The sequence below is a fragment of the Gymnoscopelus braueri genome, assembly GCF_963280865.1.
Source record: "Gymnoscopelus braueri genome assembly, chromosome: 17".
Classification (NCBI taxonomy): Eukaryota; Metazoa; Chordata; class Actinopteri; order Myctophiformes; family Myctophidae; genus Gymnoscopelus; species Gymnoscopelus braueri.
In genome coordinates, this window is record NC_137617.1 from 21,732,500 (window position 1) to 21,751,499 (window position 19,000).

General features: G+C 42.3%; 3 protein-coding genes across 6 annotated transcripts in view; 1 reads left to right on the forward strand and 2 right to left on the reverse strand.

Moving 5' to 3' along the window:
• Window positions 1-1,635, forward strand: part of ep300a (EP300 lysine acetyltransferase a) — a 37,719-nt gene extending 36,084 nt beyond the window's left edge. For both annotated transcript variants that reach the window (XM_080454435.1, XM_080454436.1), the window contains exon 31: window positions 1-1,635. This exon is cut by the window's left edge and continues 4,412 nt beyond it. The gene's annotated coding sequence lies outside the window, so the exon portion shown is untranslated.
• A 782-nt stretch (window positions 1,636-2,417) lies between these two features.
• On the reverse strand, window positions 2,418-10,883 carry cbx7b (chromobox homolog 7b). Of its 2 annotated transcripts, XM_080454672.1 has the most exons (6): window positions 10,609-10,883; window positions 8,368-8,411; window positions 8,105-8,170; window positions 7,613-7,679; window positions 7,066-7,381; window positions 2,418-4,013 (listed from the first exon to the last, which is right to left on the reverse strand). In XM_080454672.1, exons 1-6 carry the CDS (start codon window positions 10,675-10,677, stop codon window positions 3,760-3,762), a joined length of 816 nt encoding a protein of 271 aa, XP_080310798.1. In that variant the 5' UTR covers window positions 10,678-10,883; the 3' UTR covers window positions 2,418-3,759. The 2 variants fall into 2 exon arrangements, with proteins under 2 accessions (XP_080310798.1, XP_080310799.1); XM_080454673.1 differs by lacking the exon at window positions 8,105-8,170.
• Window positions 10,884-11,275: 392 nt separating this feature from the next.
• josd1 (Josephin domain containing 1) lies at window positions 11,276-17,946 on the reverse strand. 2 transcript variants are annotated; one of them, XM_080454947.1, is made up of 5 exons: window positions 17,800-17,946; window positions 16,357-17,324; window positions 16,047-16,175; window positions 14,498-14,692; window positions 11,276-13,615 (listed from the first exon to the last, which is right to left on the reverse strand). In XM_080454947.1, the coding sequence occupies exons 2-5, from the start codon at window positions 16,731-16,733 to the stop codon at window positions 13,516-13,518; spliced, it is 801 nt and encodes a 266-aa protein (XP_080311073.1). In that variant the 5' UTR covers window positions 16,734-17,324; window positions 17,800-17,946; the 3' UTR covers window positions 11,276-13,515. The 2 variants fall into 2 exon arrangements, with proteins under 2 accessions (XP_080311073.1, XP_080311072.1); XM_080454946.1 differs by having other exon boundaries at window positions 17,651-17,946.
• Window positions 17,947-19,000: the final 1,054 nt, after the last annotated feature.

The window sequence follows — 19,000 nt, forward strand, 5'->3', positions numbered from 1 at the left end:
CCTTCCTCTGCCCACCCTCTGGTTTTCTCCCCATGAATATGCACTCCCTCTTTATCCCTGTTAGGTCTGAGCCTCTGTGACGCAACGATCGATGAATGGTGTCAGGCTGACTGGCAGACTTGCTCCACACCTCTTTGTTTTCAAAAAGGTTTCTGTATAACCATGCCTCTTTATAATGAACTGTGGAAGCAACAGATGAAAAGGACATAAATAAAGTTAATCATTTTTGCTGAGGGGACATGGAGGGGCGGGGAGGGGTTGCCAGGCGGCGGGCCTTTTTTTTTTTTTTTTCTCTTTCGGTTTTATTTAGTAGTGTCCCCTCTTCCATTTCTTCTACCAACCGTCAGCCTCTGAACCATAATGTTTAATTTAATACTATTATTACTGTACAAAGTAAAGAAAATGGTGGAATTAAATACTGTTTTTCTTTTTGTAATAAAAATGAAAATATAAAAAATAAATATATATATAAATAAATAAATATATATATAAGATGTACATACTTTGAGACCTTATAAGCGGAGAAAAGTTATCTTTTTTTTCCATGCTTGTTTTTCTCCTCCCATTTGATTGGCTGTCCCTGTATCTATAGTAAGAGAGCCTACACCCCAGCTATTGTACAGTATTGAAATGTTTTCTTTTTGTCAAGGTACAGTATATGGTGTAGTAGGTCATGAGCACCAATGCGCCTTTTATGTGTATTTTTGAGAAACTTTTCTTGGTCGGGGGTTATTGTAACAAGATCTCACACAACACACACACACCTAAAGACCTATGTGAACTGAACTCCCGGCACTTATAAGACATGAGACACATGCACAAAACTGTGTGTGTGTGCGAGTGCTGGGGGTGCAAAAGAATCTTGTGAAAAGAAAAAAAAAACAATCTGGTCGTTTAGCTTTTTACCAAGAGGATTGAAGACACAATTTTCACACGCAAGGCTCACTATTTTTCTCAAAAGTTCGGGGTTTTGGGGTTTTGGGGAAGGGTTTGGGTGAAACGGAACCAGGTGGCAATATATCTTGAGACTTATTTTATAAAGAACAAGGAATAAACTCTTTGTCTTTTATATATAGATATATTATTTAATTTTATTTTTTTGGAAATAAAACTTGAAGCCTACAGGAATATTAGATACGACATTCATTTTTGTTTTTCCATTTTGTATTGAAGATGTACTAGTGATGCAAAAAGACACTGCAGACAGTCATTCAGTTTGCCTGTGGGGAGGGTTGGGGGCTGTGGAGTATATCATGCCATTTATTTTTCTCTTTGTTTTTCTCTTTTTTGAAGAAATGTCTAATGTACAATGAATATAGATGTACACATACTGAATCAATGTACAAAAACTGATGGCAACTGAACAAATCTTTTCTTTTTTTATTGTTTCGCCTCTACAAGAGACTGGAAATAAGACTATTTAAATATTTGTTTAGTATTCAAATGGAATCTTTGACCACTCTTTCTCTCTTTCTCTTGTTAACAATTTTGGTGCTTGCTAAAAGGAAGCAAAAATGAAATAACTGTTGCTCCATTTTCATTAGTTTTCTTTTTTTTAAGTTATTTTGGTGGTCTGATTTTTTTTGCCAATAAATTAATTGTACAATAAAGTATGTTTGTACCATTGAAAAAATATATACATGTGTCGCATCACAATTTTGCCACTTAAATCTGATAACTGTACAAACAGCATTTGACTGCTTTATGTGTAACAGAATATCTAAACAATGTATTTGCAACACCTGGGCACTTTTGACGCTTACACTGACAGCCATGGTTCAATGTGAAAATGTCATTGAGTAAGGCACAATGAATCCCCTTCCTGCTCTGTGCTCTCTTATTTGTAACCCTCACAATGAAAACATGTAATGAACTATTCTGTCTGTCTTGTGACTGCAGAGTTTTAAAGAAGTTTTACAGAAAATGTTTTTTATTGTCAGTAAGCTTGTAGGAGGACTGGACTGGACTGGATTGCCAGGCAACAATGATGATTGTAAGGAGAGGAGAGTCATTTGAACACTTGGTCATATTGCTCAATGTGAGCAATATTCATTTCAATATCACAAGAAATATTCTATACACTGATAGTGAGCAGATAATATGCTGTTTCACTCCATCATAAAGTGCAAAATGCTCAGCGCCTGCGGTGGCTACAGGCAGCTCACAAGCATCCAAATTAGGCATGACCAAATTCTAGGTGATTGTTTTGTCATTGTTGCTGGTTAGCTATAGCGTCAGCATGGCAGTTATCAAACCATGTAAAAAGAAAATTCAGTCGTCTGCATGACAGATACACAAGTCTTTCCTTTATTAAAGAATAAATAGTTTACATTCAAGTCAAAATAGAAAAATAAGGACTAAAAATACATGTACATCTCCCTCCTGTTTCCCACCCCCCACCCACCTCTTAAAGTGTCTCTTTCAAGAATGAATAACAACAGACCAGAACCGTGCATTTAGTAATACAATAATTAACCAGGCTGGGACAGTCAGTGTTGTAGCCTATTTGTCTGTGTGGGAGTGAGAAAAAGGAGAAAAAGAGAGAGACAGAGTCAGGGAGGGGAGTAATGGCCTTGAAAAGCTCCCGAAACAAGAAATGCAACGTCAGGCACTTCCTTTCCCTGCAGCTTCAGTCTCTCTCTCTCTCTCTCTCTCTCTCTCTCTCTCTCTCTCTCTCTCTCTCTCTCTCTCTCTCTCTCTCGCACGCACGCACGCACACACGCACGCACGCACGCACGCACGCACGCACGCACGCACGCACGCACGCACGCACGCACGCACGCACGACACTGATCCATCAACCCCAGAGTGGAACAAACTTCCATCTCTGACCAATGAGACACAGAGAGACGGATTCCACAGACATGAGTCACATGACACATCAAGTTAATGATGCAAATGCAAACGTAGTGCAATTCAGTACAATCCGTTCTCAAAGTCTGAGCTGGTTTAGCTAACTGTTTCTGTTGTTTTTTGCTACGGGTTCTGCCAGTTTGGTCCTAGCTCAATGATGGTCAGACATACTGTTTCATGTTGCAGGGCTAGGCCTAATAATAGGGCATATGGAACGCAGAAGACTGCTTATATTGATAACGTTGATACAATTGTATTAGAGGGGAAACAACATGCAGACAGAATTGAGTCTTTGTTCAGAGGGTTTTGAAACCCACAATCAAGTCTACTAAGCCATGTTGTACGGTACTGTACAGTTACGTAATAACGGACTAGTATGTATAGGTTATGGGTCCGACCGTGTGTTACTATGGGGACTGACAGCTACGGCTGCCTCACTGTGAGTCACTGTAAGTTAAGTCTATTGAGTATGGACAATACACTTCAGTCCAGTTGCTCAATGGGTAAAAAACTGTGTGGAAGAAGGGAGGATGAAAGTTATGGATGAGGCTTGAAAGAGTGCAAAAGGAAGTGTCAAAGGGTGGCCCACAAGTCCTATACCCTATGACTCAGGCCTCCAGTGGTGAAAGGGGTTAATTAAAACCAGCTTCCTCAAAATGAGCACATTTGTGCTCTTCGCTTCTTGCCCCCCCCCCCACCCGCGCTCCTTCCTACGAATTAGCTCACCTCCTCCATCCTCATGTCTCAGGCTACCACAATGGCAAACTCTTTGCTTTCTTGCCAATGCCTCACACACACTACCCCCTCATTGCACCCGACCCCCACTTATTTATGTGTCACACAGATGTCACACCTAAAACGATGAAGGAGGAGAGGCGTCACATCAGCACATTGAGCTGCCTCCTCTCACACCTCCAGGGCCCACTCTCTGAGTCTGAAGAAGCCCCTGGACGCCAGCGCCTCGCGGAACGTCACTGTGAGTGAGTTGAGGGTGACGTCGGTCACGGTCACCTCGCCAGGAGGAGGCCCGGGACCCCTCGCCGGGCCCCACACGTTTGATTCTGTCGCCACTGCGGCGACCAACGTGTCCTCCACCTCGATGACCCTCTGGCCGATGGCGGCGCTCCACTCCTCCTCCACGGTCCTCTTCTTTTGCACTCCTGGAGGAGAAGAGGGGGCAGAATGAGCGGGTGGAAGCCAAAGAGAGAAAGAGAAAGACGGGACCATCTAAAGCAGCCAACAAACACATCAATAGAAGTGTTTTACAGTAGACATTGTGATGGGTAAACCCAGCTGAAAGTAATAACATTCACTCACTGTGAGTGTGTTTCATTTAGGGTGTTAGTGTACCAGCTCCTGAGCGCTCAACTTTATGCTGGTACACAGAAACACCTAAATGTAACACATCTATAGATAACATCACCTTCAGCTGTGTTTACCTGTCAAAATAAGTAGGTCGGAGGGGCTTATTGTCAGTATCAGCCGAGAACGTGGGACTCTATCCCCGTTACAATGTGCTAGACCCCTGGGAGATGGATCGCTGAGGTGGAGCGCCACACCTACCATCAGCTCCCAGTACTTACCGCACGACTTGCCGCACCCAAGCCGTGCTACTCATACACTGAGTTGCCGGTGCCCAGGAACGAAACCCGTGACCTTGTGGTCCAAAGGCAAACGAAACCCGTGACCTTGTGGTCCATGAGAGGAAAATGAGAGCATTAAAGTGAAAAAAAGGAGAAAGATCAGGAGAGAGAAAAGGGGATTGAGACAGAGGGAGAGAGATCGGCGGGTAAGGACAGACAGAGGGTACAAGTGACAGCTGAACAGTGAGTCCTGAATAGACAGGGCAGACAGAGGGTCAAGGGGGGCAGTGACAGACAGTGAGAGAGAGAGAGGGGTTGGGAGTGCACCAGCGCAGTCAGAAAGTGATTGCATCAAAGGCCATCATGTGTTTGCTGTTATTGAGTTAACCTCTCTGGGAATGACCAGGATAGCTTATCTCCGCCCTGATAGATGTTAGAAACGGACAGAGACGGATAAGATGCATTTGGCAGCAGCACACATAGACCTCTAAGTGCTACTGGGGAGGTGGGTGTACATTAGGGAGTAGATTACATCTACTTCAGAATCATCGTTAGGGTAGGATGTGTCATTTCAGTTTGAAATGACCACTTGTTCTGAATGGGTGAGCAGGCTGTCTTCTCCACTTTGTAGGGCTTAGTTTTCCCTAATACAGTGAGTAGCAATGCTGAGTCAGTGAGACAGTGAACAGGTAAATGTTTTGAAGAAGAAGAAGAAGGATGGTGATGATGATGATGATGTCTGTCACTCTGTCTGTGAATTTGGCCACCAGAGGGGGCTGGAAACGCCAAAACAAACTTGAATGCTCTTAAAGTGCTGTTCAACTATGCACACTATTGAGTTTACCTTTTCTTTTTAATTAAGTGACACATTCACATTCTGTAAAGACACCTGGTCTTTGCTATGCCTCTTTGTTGTGGTTAACCACAGTAATCTAACAGCATTTTTGTCTTACATGTTTTTGTGGCTGATGCTATGGCAAACTATGCTATAATTGCCACAGTGTGACGTAGGCTATTTTCATACACATTGATTGTCTCTGACTATATTGCATCAATCATACCAGTATGCTAAGCTATTTTGCAGAGCTTTAGTGTGATTGACACAATAATTCATAGGCTAGGTTAAGTTAACTACAAGTTCCTATCTATCAACACAACAGCACTGATCTTAAAAGGATGGCTAATAAGCCAAATATACCTTAATACATTATAATTGCCCTCTATAACTAAAACTTTTAATTAAAGACACCTTAAATATTATATTTATTTTATAAATAGTTATTTTACTCAAGCAGGACTATGTCCGTCGCAAGTTAACAGTGGATAACCAGTCCATAGGGATGGACACACATGGACACATGACATCATCAACTTGCGATGGGCGTTGTCCCCCTTGAGTAAAAGATGAACTATTTATAAAATAAATACAATATTTAATTTTAAATGTTTTTTAATCTTAAATTTTAGTTAGGGGCAATTATAATGTATTAAGGCATATTTAGCTCATTAGCCAGGGATCCTTTTGACCACTTCACTTCATTGGGCACATTATTTATTTATTAAAGAAAATATTATTTATTAGATGGGATAAAGCAGAGAGACAGGAAACCATGGGCAGAGCAGTGGTGTGGTCTAGTTTTTTTTCGGAGGTATACGATAATCATTCCCTGCACGAGATGCGTATGGTCGTGGGTATACGCTAGCGCGTTTTCAATGGATGAAATGGTTAGTAGACTGTATACGCTTTTTCCCCAAAAAATCTACACTGTATACGGCGTATACAGCGGGACACGGTAGAACACACCACTGGGGCAGAGTGAGGAGAGACATGAGAGACAAGAACGGGAATTGGACTTGAATGCAGGTGGCTCAAGCAACACTGGGCACTAACATCCCAGTACATGAATAAACATTTATTTTGTTTTGTTTCATTAATATACTGTATTAAAACTATATTTATTTTGTTTTTATTATTTTTTTGCGAACGCGGAAGGAGGCAAGCCGCGCCTCCGACCAAGTGGAGCTTACTATGTAACCGTGCTCGGGTTGTGTGTGTGTGTGTGTGTGTCTGTGTGCATGCACTACCTGTGTGCAGCCGCCAGAGTGCGCCAGAGTGCAGGAATTTAGACAATGCTCTGATTAAAATGCACAACAGCCTGCAAACACACACACACACACACACACACACACACACACACACACACACACACACACACACACACACACACACACACACACACACACACACACACACACACACACACACACACACACACACACACACACACAATGTCAATGTTCTCTCCCCATCACGGTGAAATAACACGGATTACAAGTCCGTAAATACACAATATTTTCGAGCTGCGTTCGCTTCCAGCGTTCGCGCGTCTTACTTGTGTTTATTCACCACCTACTTACAAAACAACACGCTAACTCAACACTTAATATTAACAATACATGTCCACTTTGTTTTTGCTTTATTATGCAGACCTCCTGAACTCATCCACAGTCACACATCAATGTATCGGCTGGTATCTGAAGCCTCATGACGGTCATGATCATATCCCCATACTAAACTGGGTCACCTCAGTGATTAGTACTCCGATGGTTGACCGACTGACACACTTACCACTCAGAGCACCTCCTTTCCTATCTGTCACTGTCTCCACTTTCTCCTTCACCACTGCCACCACCTCCTCCATCATCTCCTCTTCATGTTCCCTGTCATCCGACCCCACTCCCTCTTCTCCCTGGTCCTCCCAGTCCTTTCCTGTGGGACTGGGAGGATTCGAGATGAGAACCGAAAACCGTGCCCTCCTGCGTCGGCAGTACGGCGGGTCCTCAACCCTGGGGCCCAATGAGCGAGTTAAGGAGAGACGCAAGCGACGCGGGGGAGTCTCTGAGGACTTGTGGGCACTCCGGAGGTCCATGGTATAGATGGTGTTCTAAAGAAAGAAAAGAAGATGAGAGTTCTGGAAGTGGAAAGTGACACTAGAAGACTAGAGTCTAAAAGCCCCCTTGACTGTACTGTTCCTTACACCCAACCAGACCAAAGTGGTCTGGTGGGGCCACATCTACTTACTGTAGAGGCTGTCCCTCTCCCATATAGTAATGATTGTCATAACTGTTCCAACACACACAACACCACAATAAAATTACGCTGAAAATAATGTTACCTGCAGAAAGAGCCTTTTGGGCTTGATTCCTCTCCTCCTGTGTCCCACAGCTCTGTCTCTCACCTCTCTACAAAGTCAACAAGACTGATCAAATTCTATTCAATTTCAGTTTACAACATTCCATTCCATTCAATTTCATTTGATTCAGTTTAATTACATTACATTCTCTTCCCTTCAGTTCACAGCAATTCAGGGTTTTCAATAAATCACGTCACAGTAAAAAAATAGTGTAAAAATTGACCTTTAGCTACATGTGTCAGGGTCTGTCTCTGTGTTTTATTTTGTAGCGACATTTTATTGTTTCCTGTGGTGTACTCCGGTTTTAATATACTGCTGTGTTATTTTTAAGTAAAATCCCTAGTGTTTCCATTGTCCTTGTAGCTGTTGTCTGTCTTGTCTCACCTACCCTGTGATTATACCCCCTGAGTCAAAGTAATGCTGATGATTGTACTGTGTGTGTGGTTGTATATTGTAAGTCAGTTTGGGTCTTACTTGTCTTCATAGGTTTGGACCAAGCGTTGGTCTAGTATGTGTTCCTCTGGTTCCCATGTGCTATACCTGTGAGGTAAATGTAAAGATGGTACAGCACAACTAATGAAGCACCTCTTCATTAGTTTGATAATGCATTAATTATCAATCAATCAATCTGTTTCTGTATTCATCCATCTATCCATCCATCAATCTTTCCATCTCCCGTTTGTGACTCTGTATATTTCTACATTACGTGTATACATAGGAATTTACTGTATACCTACTTTGGCGGCCATCCTTGCCATTTTAGCAGATACTCCACATGTCCCTGTTGAAAATAAGGTGATGTTAGAGAAGTAGGGCAGCTAGGCCTACATATAATATATGATACAGGTGGTCCTGGATCATATCATGATACAGGACCACCCAAATGTCATGTCCTCGTGTGCCCTTCTACACAATACAAAATAAAGACATTGGATTATGTTTTCTATACTGTCAGAGTTATTGTAGTCAGAGTATTAGTATACCTGTTGTAGCCTACTCATTGATATCGGCTTTGTTTTGAGTTGAGGCAATTATTAGATTTTTTGATGAAAAGTTGTGATTTTTTGTGTTTAAACTTTTTTAAATCTTTTGAAATAATATATTTTTTTTAATGAAGGAAATTAAAAAAGGAGATATTTACTCGTGACCCATAAAAACTGGGTCGCGACCCAAACATGAGTCCTGACACACTGTTTGGGAAACAGTGCTGTGGCCAACCTGCTGAATTGATTTTGAGTTGAGACTATAGGGTGCGAGTTTGTGTAGGATATGTTGCTATGCTATGCTCGCTATCTAAAATGAACAGATCATATAAACTGTATCTGTATGCGTTATCCATACCCAGTGCACTAACCTAACGGTTATTCATTCTGAGTGACGTCATCATCATCATCATCCCACTTCCCAGATGTGATAGTTAATCAATCTCTGTTGGACTGAAGCAGAGCCTTCTATTAGATGGCACTGGACTGAAGTAATAAGGGGGTCAATTCCAGTATTGTAACTGCATTGTGTCCTGTTATTTGTAATTGTAATGTTGACATTTTGTCAATAAAAATCATAATAATAATTTAAAAATATATAGTTTATAATAATCAATTTAATGGCGTCACTATTTCCCCCGACTTTTCGCTGGACCGAGTGAAAGGAAGAGCGAGAGAAAGCCCTCTCCTTCCTTTAGCTTAGCATAACAAGCAAAACAGTGGCCTATAATTGAACCTATGTAATGTTATGTCAGTCCTGGCTGGTCCAATGTTGCACTACTATTTTTGCTTATTTGATTGCGTCAAAAACATGAAGGCGTTTTGAAAAATGGCATCATGCGCTCTTAACCAACACACCAGAATCTACCAAATAAAAGGGCAAGGCAGATTTCTTTTAACATTACAACTTAAATACACATAGGCTAGCTTATTTAACAAACACTTCCGGCTATACACTAAGACTAATCTCAGTTAATAACGTCGTCCTATCCTCGGTGCTATCTTTCCCGACACCTGACTGACATGCAATTCTGTCAGTGTTGCCAGATTTTGCGAGGGAAACAAGCAACCAGGTCTAGGAGAACAAGTCCAAAAGAAGCACTAGGCCATTATGAGCACTTTAACCTATGTACCTTTACTTTAACCTGTAGGCCTGATTGTATGACATTCTGTATAGTAGTGTGTATATCTGTCTGTCTCTTATATGTCATCATGATTTGTGTGCATGGGGTTCTCATCTTAAGCTCAGTGCTTAATGAGTCTTCCAGTTTAGTAGACCTTGTATTGTGAATTTGTACTTCCATGTACTGTTATTCTCATGTCTTACTAAATAAAAGTACATCAATCAATCAGCCTATCTATTGAAAATAGCCATCTACAAGCTCACAACGCGTTGCATCAGCTATTTTCAAAATATCTTGAAATAAATTGTGTAATATTTGGATTTTAAAAAAAAACATTCTAGCAATACAAATCTGGTATGGGGCTCCCTGGCACAAAACATTTTCAGATGGGGGTTATATGGGGACAAATAGCCTACATATTAATTTGGGGGTCCATGACATGAAAATATTTGAGAACCACTGGTTAAATTAATAAAAACATTTGTGAAGTAAGCCCAAATAAGCAACTACACTTTAGAAAACCGCAACTACCAATATTTTATAATCTACTTGACAGAAAAAGAAGACCAAAGTAGCTTATAATAAGCCGATATGGCAACACTGCTGACATGCAATGCTGTAATGCGATGGCAACACACACTCCCACACCTCATCACTGACCCGCCCCCCCGCCCCCTTTACAATGATTCGCAACAAATAGATAACCGTTATAGTAATACACCAAAACAGCCCAGTTTGCCTTAACCTGTTTGTTTTTTGGTCATATATGCTAGCGTATAACGGTTATGGGTTATAGTAAACCCATATATATGAGTTATAGTATAAAACCCATCCCGTCATCGTACTTACACGGCGCACTCACAACCATTACCTTTCTCAATCTTTTCTTGGTGATTGATTCCACAGCGAACACTTGTTCACCGATCGCGGACAGCTCCATCTCTCTCTGCACGACAAGATCTGCGTGAGAAATGGTGGCTAAGCAGCGGTCTTCTCCACCACAAAGTATAACCCAACTGTTATATGATTGCGTTTTTGGCCTAGATATGTTTCTGTCCTCCCTGCAATCCCCTCACTACAGCTGCCTGCTTCTCGTGACAGTTGAGTCCGTTCTACTTCCCTCTACTGGATATTTTCCCGCACGTCCCAGTGACTTTACAGAATCTGCGACACATCTGCAGTGCACAACGATTGGCGCGGCCCCGTGGCCACCAGACGCGCTCTTGTGTCTGAAAGCGCGCTCCCCCACCACCCCATTATGCCAATGCAACGCAGATGGAAGTCTTGGGTCCGCGCACGCACTGTGTAGATGACTGCACCATCAGAGTTGTTATTTTGTTACACCCCCCCGCACACCCCCCCACACACACACACACACACACACACACACACACACACACACACACACACAATTCCAAAAGAGCAAGGTTACATTTCGGTTCATGACATGTTCATCAGATGAACCCAACTATCATTTCACTTTTCTCATATGAAATAAAACATCTCACACACAGGGGTATACATAAAGTGCCATTATAAGCATTGTTTATTTCTGTGAAAATAGGGGGAGTGGGGGGGGGGGGGGTCAAGAGAAAATACAGTACATGTACAGTACAGGACATATAACCGGGACTCTTTTGATTGGGAAGAGATGAATGTTTGGGATTGTCATGGCAGAAAACAAATGAAAAAAATAAAATAAAAAAAACAATAATGCTGAAAGAATTATAGAACACATTTGGTCAATGAGGTGAGTGGTCTGCTCAGCCTGCAGTAGGACCTACCTTTGCCCATCATTGACAATCAAATCAGGTGAATCACAAATACTTTGATGTAGGGTCACTTGAACAATGAGTTTAAAGGTTTTTAGACTGAGCAACCAACAAAAATGACACAGCCCCTTCTTTACCTAAAAGAGCAATATTGTGTTATGTAAACAATTTAAGGCCAATATAGTTGTCAAAAAAAACAATGAAATGATACGAAGAGTTTTCCTTCCAAAATTAGATATCCGCCATGTGAAAAACTCTTAAAAATAAATGTTGGCATCAAAAAGCATGTCATGATATTAAAAGGTATTCATCATCTAATGACATTTGCTTAGAAAATTGTAATAAATTATCAGAGTACTGAAATGTAGCATCATGAAATTTTAGGTTGCAGAAGGAAATATCCAACGGATATATCACATTTTGGAATATACAAAACCCTTCATAACCCATATAATAAAAGTTTTTTCTTAACAGCACACATATACAGCCACACAAATCTCTCTTATAATGCTCATTTTCACATTACTCAATGATGACACGTCTGTCTGGGAATGTGCTTCTCACCAGCTCACATGACAACTTTAACTTTCCTTTTCTTTATCAGCAAAAGACACTTTTTGTGTTTCGTTTCATGGCTTGCTCATCTAGACACACACTGTCCAGTTCTTCTGTCCCCGTGTACCAAGCTCTTGCTCAAACTTACAACTCCATTTCAAAGCATCACCAATGGGACAAAACATACCCAGAATTAAACTGTAACTGAAAAACGTGCAAAGACAACTTCCTCAGGGGGCACGCTGGTGGCTCAACCTGTTAGTATGACTAACACAATACAAGACTTGGTTTCAAACCTGGCCAAGACCCATGTCACCACAAACCCCCATTCTCCTAACTCACTCTCTATTTTACTGTCATAAAAAAAAGCAGAAATACCCTCCTTGAAAACAACCTCAAAACAAAACCCCACTGTGTTTGGCAGGTTTCACAACAGAGGTCTCGGTCTAGAAGGTGAGAATTGAGTTATATCGGTAGAGATCCTTTGCTACAGAGGGCTGTTGTTCAGCCTGATGTATGCTTCGGTGACATGTTGCTCAACACTTTGTAACCAAAGCATAAATCAGCCTTTGCTGGAAGGGTGTTTCTATAGACCAATATTACAGCATGAAGTACAGTCAAACATCCACTGGGAGGCGTGCATGGCCTGGGTATTGCATTGCTTTGTTGCTGTACAAAACACTTTGTGTCCCACTTAACAGACTCAATGTGTGTATGTGTTCTTGTCCATTGACAGCTATTTCAGGGTGTGAGATATACAAAGTTGGCAATGTGATAATCACAGATTGTGAAGTGAGATATCAAAAGAGGGTGGGTGGGATGGATGGGGTGGTACAGTCACAGTGAAGCAAGGAAGGACACATTTGGTGAAGGACAGACGTTTAGACACATCAGTGAACATGGCAGACGTCCAACATGAAAGACCGCTGGAGGAGACAGGCAGAAGAAACTCGTCATTTTACAGCCTGAACTTCCATCACTTTGGAAAACCAAAAACTATCAAATGTAAAAAATAAAAATAAAAATAAAAATAAAAAAACAAACATAAAATCAAAAGTAACACGTGAAAAATTGTCAATATATATATAAAAACACATAAGAATACAAGATAGTGAAATAACAAGTTTTTCCATAAATCTGACTGGTGTTGTACATTGTGATTCTTTTCGTTCTCCCTGTAGGTGTGTTTGCTTCCTGCATCACCTCGGCTCTCATCTGATAACAGAGTCCCAGCGATGGCCGTGTAAACAAAACCAAAAGAAAAGAAGGAGGGGAGGAAAAAGAACGTCTGGCCAGCGTCGATTGGCCCACAGTTGCTTCCGCGTGATTGGCTGTGCACAACTGTTCTATTTCCTCTTCCTGTTATTCCGTGTTTCTGTTGTCGTCGCCCACACCGCTTCGTCTCGACCCGAGTACTGAATGGAAACGTGATTGGTCGCGTCGCTCTCCAACTAGCCGTCAGACCTCCACGTCTGGTGCGCCTCCACTTCCTCAGAGACGACCAGTAGCAGCTCACAGTTCTTCCCTCTCAGCTGGTGACGCAGGAACTTCCTGTGACGTCATAAAGAGTGGACGATGAGAAAGGATTGGCCAACATGCTGACAAAACGCGGTGAGATATTCTGTAGTGATGTTTGATCGTGAGCCGTGGAAGGCCATGTAATAGACAGGTGTTCGATGCAGATAGGGGTCAGAAAGTGAGAGATGAATAAGGTACAAGTTATTGGTTTTAACAGAGCTTAAAAGGACGACGTCACCCATTTTCAACCTATGTTCATATAATTGGTCCTCACTAATACTCATAATAAAATGGTACAATTTTCTACTTGGTCTGTGTCTCAGAGGAGGGCTGTGGACAGTTCAGAAACCTGCCTACCAATGACATCATCGGTAGTCAGGTTTTGTTTTTTTAACCAATATTTCAAATGTTTGATTTGGATTTATTTTTACGCAAAGAATAATGTCTTCCATTATAGCATGCTAACTTTCCAGTAATAGAAAGCCTGCCGTTTTATTAGCTTGGTTTCTTCATCGATGATGTCACTGGTAGATGGGTTTCTGAACTGTCCACAGCCCTCCTCTGAGACACAGATCAGGTAGATATATTTTTTTACTATATTATAATGAGCATTAATGGAGGACCACTTATATGAAGATAGGTTGAAAATGGGTGAAGTCGTCCTTTAAGCAAAACTCACTGGCCTGCTGAATGCTATAAAACTGTAGCACATGCTCACGGTGTGGCAGTGCATCTATCAATGGTGCTATGGCTATACCTGGTAGTAACAAGGTTTATGCTGTAATAGTAATCTCAGCCTCATAGTTGTAATAGGACCACATAGGTGAAACACACACCACACACACAGGCAAATGACACAAGCACACAAGACATGAGCATGCACACACATGCACACTCACACACCCATTTTTTTACCTGAGCTCCTCTGGGTTGCCGATGGGGTGTGGGTTACGCAGCTTAGAGTCCAGGTTGTAGTAGAGCCCTCCCACCTCTCTGACCCCTATCCAGTGCTGCCGCTTGAGTGGGAGTCGGAGGGGCCCCCAGCGCAGGTTGGACGGCACGTTGAGAATGAATCCGGTCACATTAGACAACTCTATGCAGCACACATCCCTGGAGAAGAGGAGAGGATACAGATATAGACAAAGCCACAAAAGTTAAGAGTTTACAGTTAAAATATACATATATCAAAAAAATAAAATAAAAAAATGTATCAGCCTAAAATTATTGTAGCCTTGCTAACAAAAATCCTTTGTGGCCATTGATTCCCTAACCCTCATAGGAAGTATGAATACTGAATAATGTACATGGTGATGATATTTAGCAAGAAACTACTTATATTTAAGCTAAAAATGTGATGACTCAAGTTGATGACAAATGGCTGAACTGTCAGCTACTCAAGGTATCAAGTACCGACATTAAGAATAACACAGACTTTGGACCTGTTTTGTTCTTAGAGTAGCAGGAATTTGTCTCTTCTGATACCATTGATTGCATTGATGAAAGGCAGCTTCCTGCCTCATTGTTCTCAACAATCACTCACAGATATGACTGTCTTCCACTAAAAGTCATTGACTAATTTAATAACTTGACTATTTAATTCAATAGTCTATTTATTACACAAAACGTTAATACACTAATCAAATCAATAAAGACATAGTAGGGTAGTATGATGAACTAAAATTATATCAGTGAGCAGTTCATGTGAACAAGGCCAGGCTGGATACAAACAGTCAAAGGCTTACTCAATTTGGTGGCCTCGTTATCTTAAGTGTCTTATAGTACCATAAGTGCATGCATTTTTAGCATGGCTGACACCAGCCGCTATGAAACCACTTATCTTAGTAGTATGAATGTCATGCTCTAACCAAGGAGCCATACAGGGAATGTAACCTCTAAACCCAACAGTGTTGGTGCCACACTCTACATATGGATTCTTACCAGGCTTTTGCATTTTAGTTCATTCCCTGTCTCTCTTAAGTCCCTATTTTGGCTTTTCTCTATGTCCTTACAATTCCCATGAAGCATTTCATGGGCAACCACCAGCCTGACACACCCATATGGTCTATGACCACCTTTACGTCAATCTGATGCATATTTTCTTTAGTCAAGATAGCTATTTTGAAACAAACGGTGAACAAGGACAATCTTGCAGTTAACAGAGTTAACATAGTAAATTCTCAGTGTCCCTTAAACGGGCAATACTTTTAATATTGCCTTACCCTTTCTAGTGAGTAGTGACAGCATACATTAATACATGAAAAAAACGTTATGGAACACCAATCAGCGAGCACCCTGGTGGTGACTCAACCACACAGACCCGATTCCAATATCATTGGTTCAACTCCAGACAATGACCATCTCTTTCCTGTCTGATGAAGCAAAACAATGCTTGAATCCAAAATTAATCTTAAAGACGAAAAAAATAAGTTTGCTGTCAACCCCCGCCATGCCTGGTCGTGCGTACCTTCTTTTGTCCCACCATACAGCCTCAAATCCACGCGTCTGTAGAGCCGCCATGATGACGTTGACGTCATAGTTCCCATTACCCAGCATGCTCTTCTTGTGAGGAGTCACCAGAGTGCTGGGTGAAAGTCTGGCAACAAGGTGAAATAAAAGAGAGTTGAGGACAAAAAATGAAGGACATAGGGGACAGTGAATGAGAAACGAATCAATGGTATGGGAGAGAGAGAAAGAGTGAGAGAGAGAGATGAGGGAACGTGAGGCAGCCATGCGCACAAAACACACACACACATCATCCCTGCACCCCTGTTCACCTCTGGTAGATGTCCTGCAGCGTGTCCCTGCTGAAGGCTGTGCCGTCCTGGAAGACGTTGTTGAGTGCGTGCAGGGCACACAGCTCCCTGCGCTGCTTCTCGTGGTAGATGGCCGGAGGAGCTGGAGATGCCTCTTGGGAAGGCACCGTCGTGGGGTGAGGAGGAGAGAGGGATGAGGAAGAAGACGAGAGATCCTGTTGCTGCGACTCCCTGAGATCCCTGCACCTCCTATCCTCCCCACCTCCTCTCGACCCTCCGAGGACCGTTTCTCCTCCTCCTTTCTGCTTGCCGACCTTCCAGGGCATGCAGCCCAGCTCCTGCAGGCCTCCTCGCCCCTTCCCCTTCCACTCCCCAGCTGAATGGGGAGCGCTTCCCATCTCCTCCTCCTCCTCACTGACTCACTACCACCAACAACCACTACCACCGCCACCTTCGCAGAGACGATGCTACATCGGTGTCATGGCAATTGTCGCCACGGCAACCACTCAGCCGCTCGGAGGAGGGGATGGGCTTGCGTGGAGGGGGTAGGGGGCAGGCTTACGAGGTTAAGGGAGAGACCCCTTTTGGGTTTGAACAGAGTAGACCTGCTCTTTCAGAAACAGGAATGGATGTGTGGGGAGGGGGCGAGGGGAGGGGAATAAAAGGGACGATGGACTGGCATTCACGTGTGCATCAACAGTGTGAAGGGATTGCCCGCACAGTTAGCAGCAAGTGCAAACATTAGATACTCCAGATGTGCGTAATCAATTAAAAGACAGCTGCTTCAGTAATGCCAGAAGTTGCATCACCTACAATGTCAAAGACTAGAGGAGACAGTCTTGTTGCTCAGTGTTTTCCACTTCCTCCATTGTGTGTGTGGATGATGATGACTCTTTCCATCAAAGTAGCTGGCTTACAGGTTTGCAGTTCTTTCCATTGCTAGCAAAAAGTGTTATAGATCCAGCTGGGGATTTGGTGCCTGAAAACAGCTGAGAGAGAGAGAGAGAACGTAAGAGACAGATAAAAATACACTTTAGAGAATGTTTTTCTTGTTGTCAATATCTGCTTCGTGAAAGTGTGATAAGATATCGTAATCGTATGGTTTTACACGCTTTTCTCGTTTTACGCTGGTCAGCAATCATCACTAACGTGAAAAAGGTAAACATTTCAAGCAGCCCACCGATTGGACAGAGGAAGGTGTCTGCTTTAGTAGCTGAAAAAAACAACCGTGAAACGTACAAAATATACAATCTCAGACTATACTACGAGTACAATCCACTGGTTCATGACATTAAGTACAAGTCTGGGGGTGTACCTGTGTAGGGCCGAAGTTGAATTGACGATCATCAAGATTACTCGGCTTGCACAATCCTTCTCCTGAAGGCTGCGCTACGTGACAGTCGTCTGGCAATGAATGCACACAAACCGTTTCACATTACAATTCAGACTAATCTCTCCATTTGCCTGCCACTTTCTGTCAAATGTACAGCTTCCGAATGTCCGTAATCCTCTTTAAAACGACCCGGTCGCTGCTCTTTTTACACGGGGTTGCTTTGGTAAGTCCTTTGTCTCGTTACCACTTTTTCCTTGTAGCTGCTGTGCTGCTGCCTCTTCTCGACACACACACGCGCATGCGCACTGTACCTCGCGGCCTCATGTTTGCTGTCAGACCTTTGCGTCAGTGTTGCCATGTCCGCTTATTATAAGCGACTTTGGGCTTGTTTTTATGTGAAGTTGCTTGTAAATATTGGTAGTTGCAGGTTGCGGTTTTTGGGGCTTGTTTCTAAAGTGTAGTTGCTTACATTTTTTTTATTATTATTTAAACCAGTGTCCATGGGAACCAGATTTGTGTTTGATTGATTGATGTACTTTATTTAGTAAGACATGAACATCAGTACATGGAAGTACAAATTCACAATACAAGGTCTACTAAACTGGGAGACTCATTAAGCACTGAGCTTGTTTAAGATGAGATCCCCATGCACACAAATCATGATGATGTGTTAACCTCGCGTCACCAGTCTTTCCACCTCGGAGGAAAAGATTTCTGTTGTTAGAATGTTTCAAACATCTTCCTAATATTCAGCATTTTATTTCAAGAAAATAGCAGATCTACGAGCTTGTAGATCGGCTATTTTCAAATAGCCGATGTATACAGTATTAGGTTTAAGTTTAAAGTGCTCATGTGGCCTAAGTTGCTTCTTTTGGGCTTGTTTTCATAGACCTAAGTTGCTTCTTTTGGGCTTGTTTTCATAGACCTGGTTGCTTATTTCTCTCACAAAACCTGGCAACGCTGCTTTGCGTCAGAGCACAGTGCGTACATTAGCCCACGAGACTGCGAAAGCCCCGATTCGCCGATCTACAAGCTCACAGTGCGACACTTCCGCAACGTGCTGTAAGCTTGTAGCTCTACTAGGGCCGTTTCTCGACATTTTCGTCGCACCGACTCGCACGCACGTACCCGGCGGGGCATATCAATTAAGCAGTATCATTAATCCCATATCCTGAATTGGTTGTGCTGTGATCGACTAGTAGCCTATTTTGCTTTAACCAGTCAAATTTCTTATTTGAGAGTGGAAACCTCCCAAAGTAATATAGCTAAAGATGGAGTTTCAACAAACTGAAACTAACTTTCAGCTATACTTCAAAGACGTCCTAGATAAAC